The 15,363-nt window shown below is 35.0% G+C and overlaps 1 protein-coding gene across 14 annotated transcripts in view; it reads left to right on the top strand.

Annotated features, from left to right (window-relative positions):
• The window catches only part of LOC124299101 (multidrug resistance protein homolog 49), a 97,855-nt gene that overhangs the window by 56,698 nt on the left and 25,794 nt on the right, over positions 1 to 15,363 (top strand). For 9 of the 14 annotated variants that reach the window (XR_006906941.1, XM_046752045.1, XM_046752054.1 and 6 more), the window contains 3 exons: positions 7,571 to 7,707; positions 13,347 to 13,416; positions 15,218 to 15,299. Coding sequence is in view for 13 of the 14 variants with exons in the window: in XM_046752045.1 (XP_046608001.1) it covers positions 7,593 to 7,707; positions 13,347 to 13,416; positions 15,218 to 15,299 (267 nt within the window). In the remaining variant the exon portion in view is untranslated. The remainder of the gene's footprint in view (positions 1 to 7,570; positions 7,708 to 13,346; positions 13,417 to 15,217; positions 15,300 to 15,363) is intronic. The other 5 variants (XM_046752122.1, XM_046752132.1, XM_046752140.1 and 2 more) reach the window with 1 other exon arrangement.

Raw genomic sequence — 15,363 nt, 5'->3', positions numbered from 1 at the left:
GAGATATTTAAACGATATACATAGTTTGGATAGGACCATATCCTAGAATCTGAAACACTTGAAAAATGAATCAATAGCCAAAGTTACTTACTCCGGTTAGCCGGTCTCAAGAATATAATATCCACCTCGCTCTCATTTCTGATGTCTTTTTAGTATGAAAAACCTCACAGCGAGATAAATTCAATTATATATACGATCCTCAAATAGCGTTGATTTCGAGCGAAAGGAAAGATAATCACAAGGTATAATTTTCGCCTTTGATGTATTAAGATCTATACGTAACACTCGCGTAAAAAACTTCTTGGGAATCTTCCGCGTGGAAAATACCCAACCGTTTTTGATTGATCACTTCAAAGGACATTCGGATCACATACTTCACTTTACAGAGATAGCAATCAGGCTCCCACAGGACCGAGAAAACTTCAGATTCTGATAGTACTTTATGTTATGTTTGCAGTACGATAGGATGAAAACATAAATAACCAGAATCCGAAAATATTCTGCATTTAAATATCGGAAGCAACGGCAGTGTAGTAAGCGAATCCACTGATAGGATTGAACGGGAATTGACAGAAGAGTCGAACAAAAGTAAATCTTGAAAAACATGCTGAACCATGTTTGTACGAGGATGTGTACGAAATTATTACTTTACTGGCATACCGGTGCGGTGGAAACAAAAGGAACTAAGTTTCTCAATGGATATACCCAACTTGTGAAAATTCCAGCCAACGAAACTTACAAGTAGAAATTTTTCTCGGTGTCGTCGGGTCAAAAAGAAGAAAACTTAAATGTGCGTTGACGTTTCGGCTCTAATGGGGGGGGGGGGGGCTTCTCGGGAATAGAACCATTTATTGAAAAAAAAAAAATACATACATATATATTACAGGAGAATGTGATGTTATAAAACATAATACTGAATAAATTGAAAGTTAAAAAAGGTAAGGGGATAGAATCTAATGATATTTTTTATTTTTTTTTTATTTATTTTATTTTTATTAGTGGCGAAAAATAAGAAAATTCGCGTCGAAGAACAAACAGAGGTCAAATTGAGAGCTGAGTCACCATCTACGAAAAACAGTTGAAATCAAAAATTACATTAAAATTCATCAATACCGGAATCATTCTTTGTAGATGATAACCCAGATCTCATTTTGACCTTTCTTTGTTCTTCGTTGTGAATTTTCTTATTTTCCGGCAGTGATGCCGGTTTTTTACGTATCTGAATGTAAGTCAAAATACTATTGAATTCTATTCCATTACCTTTTCTCTCTTTGAATTTATTCAGTATTATGTTTTGTAACATCACATTCTATTGTAAAATATGTTTAATCGTTCTATTCCTGAGAAGCAGCTCCCCGTTATGGCTCACGATTAAACGTTAAGTCACATTTAGTTAAACCGAGAAAACTTTCTACATACATTCCACGAGGTATAGAAAAATCCCCGTATTAATAAACAAACTTATAAGGTATTTATCTTGTAAACGTGAAAGTAGAAGTTGACGTTTCATGTGCTATGTGCGGTGGCGTAATTAGGTTGTCACTTCCCCTCGTTTCTCTATGAACTTCTACCCTTTGCTACTTGCTCAGCCGAAAACTTGGTATTAAGTGATTAAATTCAAGGACAACTCAGCCACTTGTACACAAATATCTGTGAACAGCTGTTTCTCACTCAGCTCTATCAAATTTTCTATTACACTGATGTTTTTGAGTGCGTATTTTTTTCCCACGTTATCTAAATGCGAAAACAATGCCACTTGCAGATCCAGCCTTAAAATTTACCGCCAACTCACGCGTTCAAATACAATCACTCATTCGTATCGGGAAAAGCCGTCATTTGTACTAAAATTTCCTTTTTAGTTCAGATGAAGGTCTAGTAACATATAAACTTGTTAGAAAAAAGCAATGATCAGAGGTGTTTCTCATCTATTTCCGTAACGCATTTTCTTTGCAACTTTTCCCCAGTCAATCTGAAAGAGATTCACGACTCCTCCAAAAAATCTCAGTCACGTTTCACGAGTGGTATAAAAGCTACGGATCTGATCAGCTTAACTGACTTATATATCTCAAACTTATTTTTTTCTCATTCGCAATTGCTTTGATATATGGCTGTGAAAAATTTTGTTTTCTTAGCATTTATTCCAGTAATCGAAAATCAATTTTTCTTAATATGTTAAAAAAAATAAATAAATAAAATAATCGAGTACGGTTTCATTCAAGTCAAGCAAAACCTTCACTCTGCGGTTTGTTTATCAACATTTCACTAACCTCTTTGATGTTGTTGATGAGACACCCTGAAAACTATGCTACAAACATAGCGGTGCCTGAATAATTTCACAAAGCCAGAAATTGTTAAGACTGACGGCTTTCATTTCGTTAAACATAAAACTAAGTGTAATTTACTTTCGATTTTTTCCAACGACTTGCAAACATCTTGAAAAAAATTCATCACCTCTGTTCTCTGAGTTGTCTGAGCACACCGTCACTTTGTTCCCACCGCAGTGATACACGTTTTTTTCACTTTTTCACCCTAATCTCATCCGTCTGTTCATCACTTGTCACTCTTGTGCCTTTCTGCACGGTTTTACGGAACGGTGATAAAAGTTCATGAATATTGTATGATTGATGAAACTTATAAGATTTATGTGAATGATTTTAACAGCTTGTCCACAGGATCTCGACTGCTGGTTTAGCGAAATAAAATATTGTTATTGCTAGCGTATTAGTATTGTTTGAAAACCAAAATAAAATAGTGCCACCCACAAATACGATTATTTATAAAATATACAAATTATACAGTCAAATTGTAATATTTCGAAGCAATGTTTCTTGCGACGACCAATCTGATACGCACATCACTAAATGCGATTGTTCGTAAAAATTGTTAATATTCACAAACGTAATTGGATAATATACACCTGTTATCCATTTATTCGTCACAGGTTACACAAAAGTGACTGAAAGACTAGAGTTGAAATATGTTTCGTGTAGAGTAACGACAAATCCGACTTATATTGCCTGTAATCAAAAATTAACTGGCCAATGGTCATCAAAGGCCGATAAAACTCCCATTAAATTTTGACGTCATTCTACAAGAATGCGAATTTCACTTCCTACGTCGTGATGGGAGTATCAGCTAGATCGAAAAAAAAATATTACCCAGAATTTCTTAGTCGTGTTTGTCTCCCTGTAGAACGTCAAGTCTTAGTGATTTTTAGAATTTCATTTCCAGGGTAAGTAATGTATATATAATCATTTCAGCGCTCTGCGTGATTTAGGGGCCTCTTTTGTCGCCAAAAAGCTGTGCTTCTTTTGCCGCTCGATTCGTTGCCGATCGGAGTTCAAAGGCTCTCTGTCAAATAATTGGGTTATTAAATAACACGTAGCAAATTACTGTATTAACGTATGTATACATTTCAAGTAAGACACACGTGCGTACTCTCAGGCGAGAGTCGGACATTTCCCCGCCTGTTATACGTCGCTCGTTATGACAATAATGATTACGATCTTATGTCTATGATACGGTATATTGTCAATACGTATCGCGCACATGTTATATGTACCTCGTCATACATATCCATACATTACACTCTCGTAGCGTCATTTTTAAAATTGTCCAAAATCACTAACTGCATGGTATTCCATAAGCTTGAAACTATAAATTTATGCCACAAAAAAATGCATTTTTTGATGCCTCTGAAGAGAGTGCCCTCCTTAATTCACGCTTGGTATGTCATACAAGACGCATTCTATGTACACTAGGGTGGTCCTTAAAAAGGTTATTTCCGAATTTCTATGCTCCCAACGGCCTAAACACTTCCGTATCGATAAAAAAAAATCACAAAAATCCTAAAGTTTGTCCCACGGCGGCCAAAGTTTTTACACTTAACTAACGTGTGTAGTGTAAAAACTTTGGCCGCCGTGGGATAAACTTTAGAATCGCAATTGAGGGCTGTAAATTTTTTGTGATTTTTTTTTTTTTGATCGACATGGAAGTCGACTTAGACTTAGGCCGTTGGGAGCATAGAAATTCGGAAATAACCTTTTTAAGGACCACCCTAATGTACATACCTGTAATATTCCGAACTGTTGCCAGATTTTCGTGAGTTGTCATTTCGAAACATTTCAAACGTTCGTTTCAAAATGTAAAAATGTGTTAAAACAATTGAATTACCTGATAATTGTAGGACAACCCTTACGATGCTTTCGATTTAATTGACAATTATGATTAACTTTCTCTTGTATAGTTCTATTCGCTCTAACAAGACCACGTATTCCTCTCTTTCGCCTAGCTGTATATGCTTAGCTGTGAGCAGATCAAGATGATAAGACCAATGAACTAGATCATCCGTATATCCGCGGCTGATCATATTTACTTTCATAACGTTAATCCATCCCATTCATCATTATTGACACTATTTAATTTATCGAGCCCAACTGGGGTAACTAGTTTTATAAAACACCGCAGTTTACCGTCATTTTTGGCAGTCGTTATACTTTCTTCCCGTCATTATTAATTACCGCTCCGTTCCGCACCGTTTCGCACCATTCCGTCACGTCGAATTGCTGAATATTTCGTTGAATTGTAAGTAACCTTGATCCTTTTATGTTTCATTGTATTAATTATTCGTCGAAAAATCGTTGCAAATATAATTAATCTCAACATCGGAGGCTGCGAGCCACATTATTCATATTTCTCGAACCAACTTGTTTAAATTATTGCCATGATAGCTTGTTTTGTTCATCGCCAGATTCGCCTGCGTAACCTAATTTATACATTTTTTGTGATAGTGTCTTATTCTCACAACTTTTACTGTTTTATAATTGTCACCCAAATTTCTATGTAGATATTTTTTATTCAAGAAATCTTATTTGTAAAAAATATTCTCTCGATTGTAATGATTTTGTCATAAACAATAGACATCTTATTCATTTGCTGACCTTCTATTATGACCCATGTACCGAGAAATCTCTTCCTCTAATAAAATAAATCAATCGTAGTATATTTTATAATCATTAATTCTGATCAACACTGCATTAGCAATAAATGTACCTCATCATATCCCATCTAAGATAGTCCGATCATTTACGTCTGTGATTGAGCTTCAAAACTTCATTCGTGGTAACTCTTCAACTCTTTGATTTTAAGGAAAACGGTCTGGTCTCATAAAAAGTACTCTCCAAGTGTGACGTTGCGATCGGGATAGACTGTAAGCAGGTTACGAGTAGATCAGATGAACCTGAGCTTCAAATTAAAAAAGTTACGAGAAGCCATTTCTTAGTGATTGCAGCAAGTTCATCGTGTGTGAGAAATATTTTTATCCATTTGTTTATTTTTCTTCTTTTTTTTTGTTACCCTCGATTTTTCTAATTATTTCTCTCTGTAACCGTATAAAATGTTAGATACGTGTAATTTGAATAAAAACTGCAATAACCTGTTTTTCGAGGTGATACTTGTAGCGCGAGGTGTAACTGCATGACATTTAAGAAAGACAATTGAAGGGGGAAATGTAAGCATAAACAGAAATAGTACATTGTGTAACAGGTCTAAGGAGATGACAATTTCCGCTGAGTGTGAAGTTTGCAACATGTGTCAAAGCGAGTACCTACTGTAATCACATGACTCAAATATATCCGACACACGCTATTCTTACATCATCTCTGAAGAGAAGTCTGAATTCAGAAGTAAGAAAAGTGTGACCGAGAGCGCGTAAACTTGGGATTTGGTAACAAGACACAGTGTGTAAAATGGAATTATTCAAAGTGCGCATGTACCAAAGAAATCTCATGTAGTAATATGTAAAATATAGCATTTTAGTTCTGCGCATGCGCCAACGTCGTTTTACCGCGCTTTTCGAAAGTGGGGTACGTTACGCATGTTTCACGGGCACCAACAAAGGAACTTTCCAGACAAGCCATAAAAAAAGAAATTCATGCCCCAAATTTGAAGCCGGGACGTCAGTTCCCGCGGTAAGTAAGCGCGGACCAAATCCACTTGAATTTTTGACATTCAATTTCTCCGAATCGGCTGCTTGAAGTACTTTACTTTGAAGTACAGAGTTATTTTTTTTCCACCCCCTTTCTCCCTGAAACATCGATCCTGATCAGAGTGTCATACTCAGGGTCTCTCGTCAATGTCTCAGAAATTTTTTTCTCTGTACAAGTAAGAAGGAGGTTGATATGTTGATACTGGTTACATCAAAGAACAGAATTGTACCATTTAGAAATGAGTAAATAAAATAATAACAGTACGTACAGAGAATCGATTTCTTGATTTCACCAAAGACGGAATGACGTTTGGTTCGAAAGGAAGTGACTAGACCAACAATTTTCATTATCAAGAGAAAGCACATTGATCCGAATTAAGGAGTTATACGACTTTCAAACCTAAAAAGATGCTGCATTTTTTTTTTTTTTTTGGATTGGCAGAAAAGATGGTACAACAATAATATTTTAGGAAGTTGTTAACCATATATTTAAGGATAATACAAAAAATTGCCGTCTACGAATATTAAAAAATGTTGACACTGGAGCCATTCTCGCGAGACATGCGGCATGCAGTGTAACCGGTGTAAATATGAATTAAAAAAAATAAATTAATCTACTTATTAAAAGCTACAGAAATACATCGAGGATTTTCGATAAGTTAATTTGAACATTATTTATTAAGAAATAAGTGCCCTTTTTTGGTCGAAAATTGAAGATTTTTATTCTGATAATCGCTAATTACACAAAAGTCAATACGTTCACAATCCTCATTTATTTCTCTAGCTATAGATATGTATATTAGTTTTCTTTCCTTGATTCAAATTTGCGTCAGTGCCGCAGAATTCAACATTCATCCGAAAGAAGTGGTCAAAAAGCACTCTTCTTTATTTTTTACAGTGGTGTTACCCCTTAAAAAAACATTTCCAATACCGTGTCTGGTGAATTAAATCCTTTGTATAACGCAAGCATGTTTTACGCGTCTTTTCATGCGTATTTTACGTAAGCAAAGTACTCGTTTCTATAATATTAAAGTGACTCCTAGGAGTTGAAAGTGGTCTTTTACCTACTCCGCGCATGCGCAGTCGCAAACATATCTGACGTTACGCGACTCTAACCTCAATGCTTTTCTTGCATAAATAAACATGGTGTCTAGTGAAAAATCCGTAAAAAATTCGAGAACATTTCCAAGATATTTCTAGGACATTTTCAAATTATTCAAGGACATTCAAAATATAACATTTCCAGGACACAAGAAAAATTCATTTATCAAATGGTTTCGAATGGTGAATGTCCAAAAAATTATGCAAGTCATGGCTCGTATTACATAAAACCCGTACGATGACTTAAATGACACGATGTGACTTAAATACCTCCATTTACCTTTCTATTTACGGATGCTTGACAGGGCAAGAAAAACAACAAAGATAATGCTTATGTTTATCAATCTTCATGATAAGGTCGATAAAAAAAAATTTCAGTACCCGACTGTAGTTTTTCAATGCATCCGATATTATTTTTTGCTGTGCAATTTTTCATTCGTCTTTTCATCATACTACAAATTTGCCCTCTCCTTTTTGTTTCAGAGTTGCTAATTGAGAATGCGCAATGACACAGAGAATTTACCAGTGGTCTTCGAACCCTCGCGAGGGACAGCAGCAGGACTTGCAAATGGAACCCCTCAAATTAAACTCACGCCGCCAGGAAAAAATCCCCTCGAGGTGTAAGTTTGTATTCATATTCAGTAGCCTCAATATAAACTTATTGTTACATGCCATTTCGTGTCGTACAATTTACGCAACTTGCTACAGTACTGTAAAAAGTAAGGCAAGAGCTCAAGTGTATGGGGCATTCCACGCCAATACAACCAACGTCGGACTATCACCATTTCTGATTTTCTTCAAAAATTTGTATGCAGTCCATTGTGATATTCTCTACAATTGGGCTATGGGAAAGTCTATTGCTATATACCCCAAAAATCTGCTTATCGTGTGTGTCATTTTATTGGTAGAGTCTGAAAAATGGTTTTCCAGAGTCGAGGAAGTTCTTTTCATTCGCCATTGTGTCTTTTATGAGACTACAATTTTTTCCGGAAGCCACAAGTTCTAGTTTTGTGGGAATATTCATGTATAACGATGTAGTATCCAAAAGTAGTACGACATGGTCTGTTGGAATGGTGTAATTACGTTGCACACGTTATCTGCACAACAGTTTGATAATTTGGAAGCTAGAGAGTCTATATTGGAAATTAGCGATCGTAGTGGAACATCATTTTTATGCACTGTTATTTGTAAAAAGTAATCATACCCATGAATAAATACTCAATTTACGAATAAGGATGATGACGGTTTTTTGCAGCCGTACCGCACAAGTTTCAAAGGTTATAGTTGCACAAATTCTAATACGACGTGATAATGTTATTTCTGTCTCACCCAGCAACTTTTTCAGGCAGGGTAACTGGTCCAATTTTTCGGTGTGGTGCCGTTAGCCAAAAACGCACCATATTTTATTCTAAAGTTCGTGTAAACAGACCATACAGTTTTCATCATCGAATAATTCTGAACTACGTATTCCTCTATGGAAACACATAACCAACACTAAAAACGTTTTACAAAAATACGAAAGTTCCACTAGTAACAGTAATCGTGAAAATAAGTAGTTCTCATTTCGTTTAGATTGATTCCATTTCACTTTTCATATTATGGAGCTTCCATGTTCAAATTGTGATTAGGCCTCAATGGCGACTGCAACGTTGTGAGAAGTCGAAGAAACTTTTGTTACGCCTGTCTGGTCCTCATTTCCCAATATCAATGTATCTGAGTGGAATAATTCTCTAATTCTTTCTTAATCCTTAGTTGGCTTTATGGGACATGAGACGAGCCCTGATAATAATTGATCTTCAACTTAAGCTACTTTATATCGTGCAAACGATGCTCGCGACACCATATCTCATTAGTTTAAAGTATGTCGAAATGGATGAGGCTCGTCACAGACCCCAGCGTGCCGGTTATAATTATTTTTGTGATTGCTTATCAATTTTATTTTCGACGAATTTTGTTATTTTTATGTGTCAAAAGTTTAGTATTGTGTGTTTAGGGGTCGAGCTTGTTTTCGGACATTCTTAAATGATGTCAAATCTTATTTCGCTTACATTAGATGCTGTGCTAACGGGTAGTTAACGACGATTTTTTGTTAATCTCTTTTTGTCCAAAAATACATTTCCATGCTTTTCTAGTCTAGTTTGTAATCTGTTAAATGTTCTACATAAAAAAAAGCATTATTTGTAAAAATGACTAATGCTTTCTTCGCTGAAATTCGTCCTTTCAACTTTTCAAATAAATACTTTTTTTTTTAAGCCTCGACTGTTATACAATTTTTTTCTTGGAATGTTAATCTCAAGAGTGTCCACCGACAATTTCAGCTCCAAGCAAGGAGATTTGAGAAAAATCTACAATTTTTCGTGATAATGTTTTTTTTTTTTAAATCATTTTTCTGATTTTCCAATTATTTTATTTTCAACATTGAGTTTTACTAAAATTAGTTATAAATCATCTTGAAACAACTTTAAACGATTGGCTAGGAATTTTTTCAAGTCGAGATAATGAACAACTTCTGCGGAGGGAATATTCTCTGAGGTTGGGCTCTCAAATATCCCATTGTGCGAATCATGTTATTGTGGTGAAGTGTGCAAGTTAAGGGTTAAATTTTGCTAATCGGGATTGAGTTGGAGGATATATGAAGGGTTCAGTGTCAGAGTAGCCTAACCCACGTTGCCGATAAGGCTCATTTTAAATGGCTTAGGATAGTTAAGGTGAGCCTCGTCGATAATGTGGGTCAGGCTACTCTGGCACTGAACCTTTGTATACTCTATTGGCCCGGAACATGATGCGTAAATCTTCCAAAGTTGCTTCGCCAAATCAGTCACAACAGTTTCTTCAGAAATGCTTTATGTTTATGAAGTGGCGGGCGTTTTATAATTGGGTATTCTTAGCGCGATGTATGGAAAAAAAAAACTAGCTATAGGTTTATGGTGGCATCACGTTATACGAGTTAAAACTAGATACTGGATTTTTCTTTCTAGAATCCATGAAAGAAAGTATTCTATGAATACTTGGGGCAGAGTTGAAGTTCCGAATTTGAAAAATTCCCGAAGCGCCTTATTCCGAATTATTTCGGTGACGAAACTCGAAGTAAAGAAATCAAACCTTTAAGAAACGACCAAGTTTCGAATGGTCTTAAACCCAAGAGCTCAAAGTTTCGAAACGAAAGATTCCGAGAATTGGAGTTTCGAAAATTAAAAAATCCTTACACAACATAGTTTACTCAACGAGTGGGTGTGAAAAATCAAAAAAACCGAAAATCAGAATGACCAGGATTCCGAACTTACATATATCGAAAATGAAAAACAAACATAGGTCCGAATCGTGCGAACTTTCCCCATGTCAGAAATTCACGGAATAGAAAATCTTTGACCATTCAGAATTTCGATGTTAGGGATTTTTTCTCATTTCCGCGCTTTCGGAACTTTGACTTGTCAGAGTTATGCCCTTTCAGCATATTGTTCTTTCGGAATTTTGTCCCTTCGGAAGTTTGCATTCTTTGATTCAAGTTTTACCACCAAGAAATTCAGAATTTGGCGCTTTCAGAACTCCAAACTCGTAATTTCAATCCCGCCCCGAATGCCTTTTGACATTCAACCGAAAAGTATGAAAGTTTGCACTATCTGTACATGTCAGTTTTAATTGTATAAAAATGATTCATTAAAACAATTTTTGCTGATAAAACATCAATCAGATTACGACTCGAATGACAACCTTTGTTCTTTATACTACTTATCATGTGCAATCTGTAGCACTTGTATCAAAGTTGCTGAGAGACTGTTGCACTTTTGCAACAGTATTTGCACCGGCAACTGAGAATTTAAATCGAACATACAACACGATCAATTCGAACATAATGAAGAATAATTTTTTGGTAAATGTGAGTTTGGTATTTTCTGAAAAAAATTTAGCGTAACACGTCACTTCTTAATCGATACTCTTGATCACTTTTTATTGAAAACACTTGACAGCCTGGAATAATTGTGTAGTTGCTATAACAAATTATAGTTCATTGTATGCTAATGTATGTTATGATGGAATTATCTCGATCAACCTGCAGTTATTTATTTCTTGCGAAAGCAACGGGGCTGCATCAATCTCAGGTTATGTTTTACAACTGTCAGTTTAAGCAGTTTTACTCGCACTTGAAAACACGTACATCATAATAAAAATGTGGTTCTTTTCTTGAATTACGGATATATGGACGTTGCGGAATATAAATACCGTTTCGAAAAGAATTCGATGAATTGGTCAAGGTTGATAAACATAAACTGCAGTATTATAAAAAATTGTAATCACGATGACAATTTTTCGGGACTAAATTTTGTTTGACATGCATATGGTGGGTCATTTTCCAAAGTCTGGGAACATGTTTCTACCTTACTTCCACCAATTTGATTTTAATTTTGTGATTAAATAGTCCATATTACAAACTACTGTAAATCCTGTTTTTCAATTTTTTTTTCGATTTGTCTTTTTTCAGAACCATAGCATCTATTTTTAAATAATCGAATTCTTGTAATTCTTCTTCCAATTTTTAGTGCTTATTAATACGTTGATCATTCATGTTTTTGTTTCATCGAAAACCCATCCGCTGCCCAATTTGGAAAAGCCATATTTTGTTGTAAAGAATTTCGAATAAAAAACAGAAGATCTAATTGGGATAAAAATAGAGCGATAAAAAACAACTTTTTGTACTTTGAAGCCAATTTTCCAAGGTTTCTTGACGTCAAAATTCAAAATTTATATTTTTTCAGAATCCTAAGGACTTTTTACACAGGGATAACTAAGCTTGATTTTTCGTTACGTATAAAAGGAGCGCTGAAAATTACGAACAAAATGGTTTGATTTTGATTATTCGAAAAATCCATGATCCATGATTTTCACGAAATTAAGACTCAAAAAATTTTGAAAGCAGTAGCAGTTGTACTTTGTGATACTTACTATTTACGGAAAAAATTAGAACCAAAATGATGGCGGTGACGTACAAGATTCTTCCGGGAATTCGGGAACGACTCATACGAAAAATAAAAAAAAAAACATTCTGCGTTCATTTGTGACATAAAATAAACTAATCTCATATAATTGTTTGATACCTCTTAAAATATAGTGTATCATTAGCAAATGAATTCATTCTTTTGGTATAACATAAAAAGTGTCCCAATTTAAAAGGCGTCGTCCGTTTTCAGCCAACCTAATGGTTCAATTGGAAAATGTGTCCTACAAAAGTTGTATGGTTCTGATGGGAACATTTAAAAAAAAAAAAAATTGAAGTGGTCCAGCATCACAACCGGTAATGCTTTGGAAGATGGACCAGTTTTTTATTTTAATGGAATCATAGAATCATAAAACGTTTCTAAGACACATTTTCCAACTGAACCATTAGTTAGGATAAAAACGTAATGCGTCTTTTAAATTGGGACACCCTGTATATTGTTAGACATCTCTTGATCAAATTTCATGTGCCATGTTATACGTGAAAACTTTGTTACATAATATAATATATCTGTGTACGGACCGAAACTATACGTGTTTGCTGGGTGAATTGATCAGAGTTACAATAATTACGGCTGTCATAAATTTTGTTTAGTTACTTTGGAAAACGAAATATTCGCCTTCGCCAGATATTATTATTACTCTAAGCGCATTGAATAGTAATTTCACGGTGGAGGAATAAGCAATGGAACCATTTGTCAAGGGTTAATCCACCTGGCCATCAATTTGATTTATATCCCAAGACCAAAATCTTTCGCCACGCTGCGGCGTGAGGCAAAGACGTACGTCACCTTTTTTCCTATCCAAGCACCATTAGGATTTTCACCAACCACCTTTCTGCTTATCTGATATATTTTGCGTCGTTCTTCTTCATCAGCAATTGCGATTACGATCGAAATCTACCATTGATATAACGAAAAATAGCGGATGAATATCAGCTTACATAAAAATTAGGACTGTGGAATCTTTTCAAAACATGTATTCTATTTTACGAATTTATGCATTTCTTTATTTCGGCGATTACTATAAGTCTATATGGCTAGCTAAACTTTTCGATCCATACTGTTGATTATGCTATAATATACTATAATTTATCCTTAAGGAAGTCTGTGTCTTCATATTATTACATGATTATTGTTGAAATTTTACGGGTTAATTGTTTTTTCCAATAATAGTATTACAAAAATCTTGATTGGTTGTGGTTATACTTATGTTTTATCGGTTTTGATATGGGTGAGTGAGTACGGAAAGTTGTGTTTCATTACAGACACGCAGGTCGACAAGGAGAAGGATAATCAGGAGACTGAGTACATGCTGCAAGAAAATGGCGAACCAATGTACGGCATATTATTGAGAAAATTAATTTAGATGACAATAAGAAGGTTTTGGACGTGAATGGATGGGTAACCCCTATCCGGGAAAGAAACTCGACTGAAAATCTTCCAGAGGCGATAACGATGAGAATCCACAAGTTACATTATTCACATCTTAGACGAAAAAAAGAGAGCGCAGGAACGAAAAATTCATAGATCCCGAATAGGGTCGATTTATCCGATTAGAATTGAAAAGAAATTGAGTTCAGAATGCAATTCGGCCGAGCTCTTGCGTGTGGTTTAAGGTCATGTAGTAATCCTACCTTTACCGACCGAGCAACCTCACCCTTTGTCTTCCTTTGTTAAATAAAACAAAAAAAAAAAAAAAACGGAAAGGGTTCAGTTTTGCTTAAATTTCGAAAATTCAAAATTTGAACCCTTTCTGTTCGTTTGTTTATTTAATATAGGAAGAAAAAAAGGTGAGCTTACTCGGTAGGTAAAGGTAGGAGTACTACATGACCTTAAGAGGGGTATACGTCTGCATATTTACTTTTCCCAGAATTGCGCGGAATTGTGACGATTACTTTGACATATGTTTGGCAGGTGCGTTCCGTCTTGAAGTACTATCGCAATGCCAGAAAACGATTCTAAATCGAGAGTACCGTCGTGGACAAAATATACTGGTTTCACCGAACTCAACGCTATTCACGCAAACATTGTGCCTACGTTTCGGGTTCTAGACTGGAATAATCAAAATATTCTGGCAATTGCTGCTAAAATTTATTGTGCAACGAAAGGTTGTTTGAAAAGTATTATAAATGACGAATTAGTTACTTTGCGGATTTTTAACAAAAACATGACGAATTTTTCATTAATTGTGAGATCCATTATAATCACATTTTCACCATGTATTCCTAATCAATGGCAAAAAATTTCACACAAAGTTATTAGAAATAGTATATTTTCAACATTCTTTGCGACTTTAGCCACACCTTTTTTGTCGCTTGATCTAAAAACCAAATTGGAACACATTGTGTAGATGAACCTATAATCTGCTTTAATTGTGTTTAGTTTTACCTTATATTCAAATATTACGAACACAATAACAAAATTTTTTTGATACTCAACTACGTGGATCGTTTTGTGTTTTCTCCTTAGTTTAATATTTTCGAATATTGATCGAAAAAAAACAGTCCATTATGCGCATTATTTCTGGTATCATATTTGTGAAGAATATACAATAATTCAATTTGAGATTAAGATTGCTGAGCTTACTTCAACACGTACATAATGGTTGAATATAGTGAAAACTTGGATCCTCAGGTGAATTCCAACTTCTTTGTAAAATCAAAGTACCTGAACCAGTACACTCAAAAGTGAAAATCAAATTGTTAGATATCCACATTGCTTCAGGATTTTGACTTTACGGATTGAATAAAAAAATTGGAACAAAAAACTAAAATGGAACTGTGCACTTCCAATAGTCATCAAACGTTCGAACAAAAAAATTTGGAAAATTTCTTCGACTAAACTACATTCTCAAATTTAATCCCTCTTGATGACTCTTTTGGAAAACTTTACAGATTTTACATACGTTTATGACTACCGCTAAAGAAATACAGTAAATAATTATTTTGGATTCTAACAGGACGGATCAGAATCAAGAAAGCCCTAATTTGTTTTTTTGAAAAAGAAAATCGTCAACTCTGTATGCTTGTGCGCAATTCTGGGAAAAATAGCTTAAAATTTTTTAAGTAATCATACTCAATATATCTTGATATTATCTGTAGGTGTCTCAGTAACCAAACATATTTTCTGTCCACAGTGAATTTGTTCCTCCACAGAAGAAAGAGGAGGAAAAGCCAGCTCCTCAGCCAAGTCTACCACCAGTACCTTATTATAGGCTTGTAAGTAGATCTGGTCACAAATAATTTGCTGCTCACTGTATTTTACTAATAACTTTTGTGCGTC

The sequence above is a fragment of the Neodiprion virginianus genome, chromosome 1 (genome assembly GCF_021901495.1).
Source record: "Neodiprion virginianus isolate iyNeoVirg1 chromosome 1, iyNeoVirg1.1, whole genome shotgun sequence".
In the NCBI taxonomy this organism is placed as follows: Eukaryota; Metazoa; Arthropoda; class Insecta; order Hymenoptera; family Diprionidae; genus Neodiprion; species Neodiprion virginianus.
This window is presented reverse-complemented; position numbering and strand designations above follow the sequence as displayed.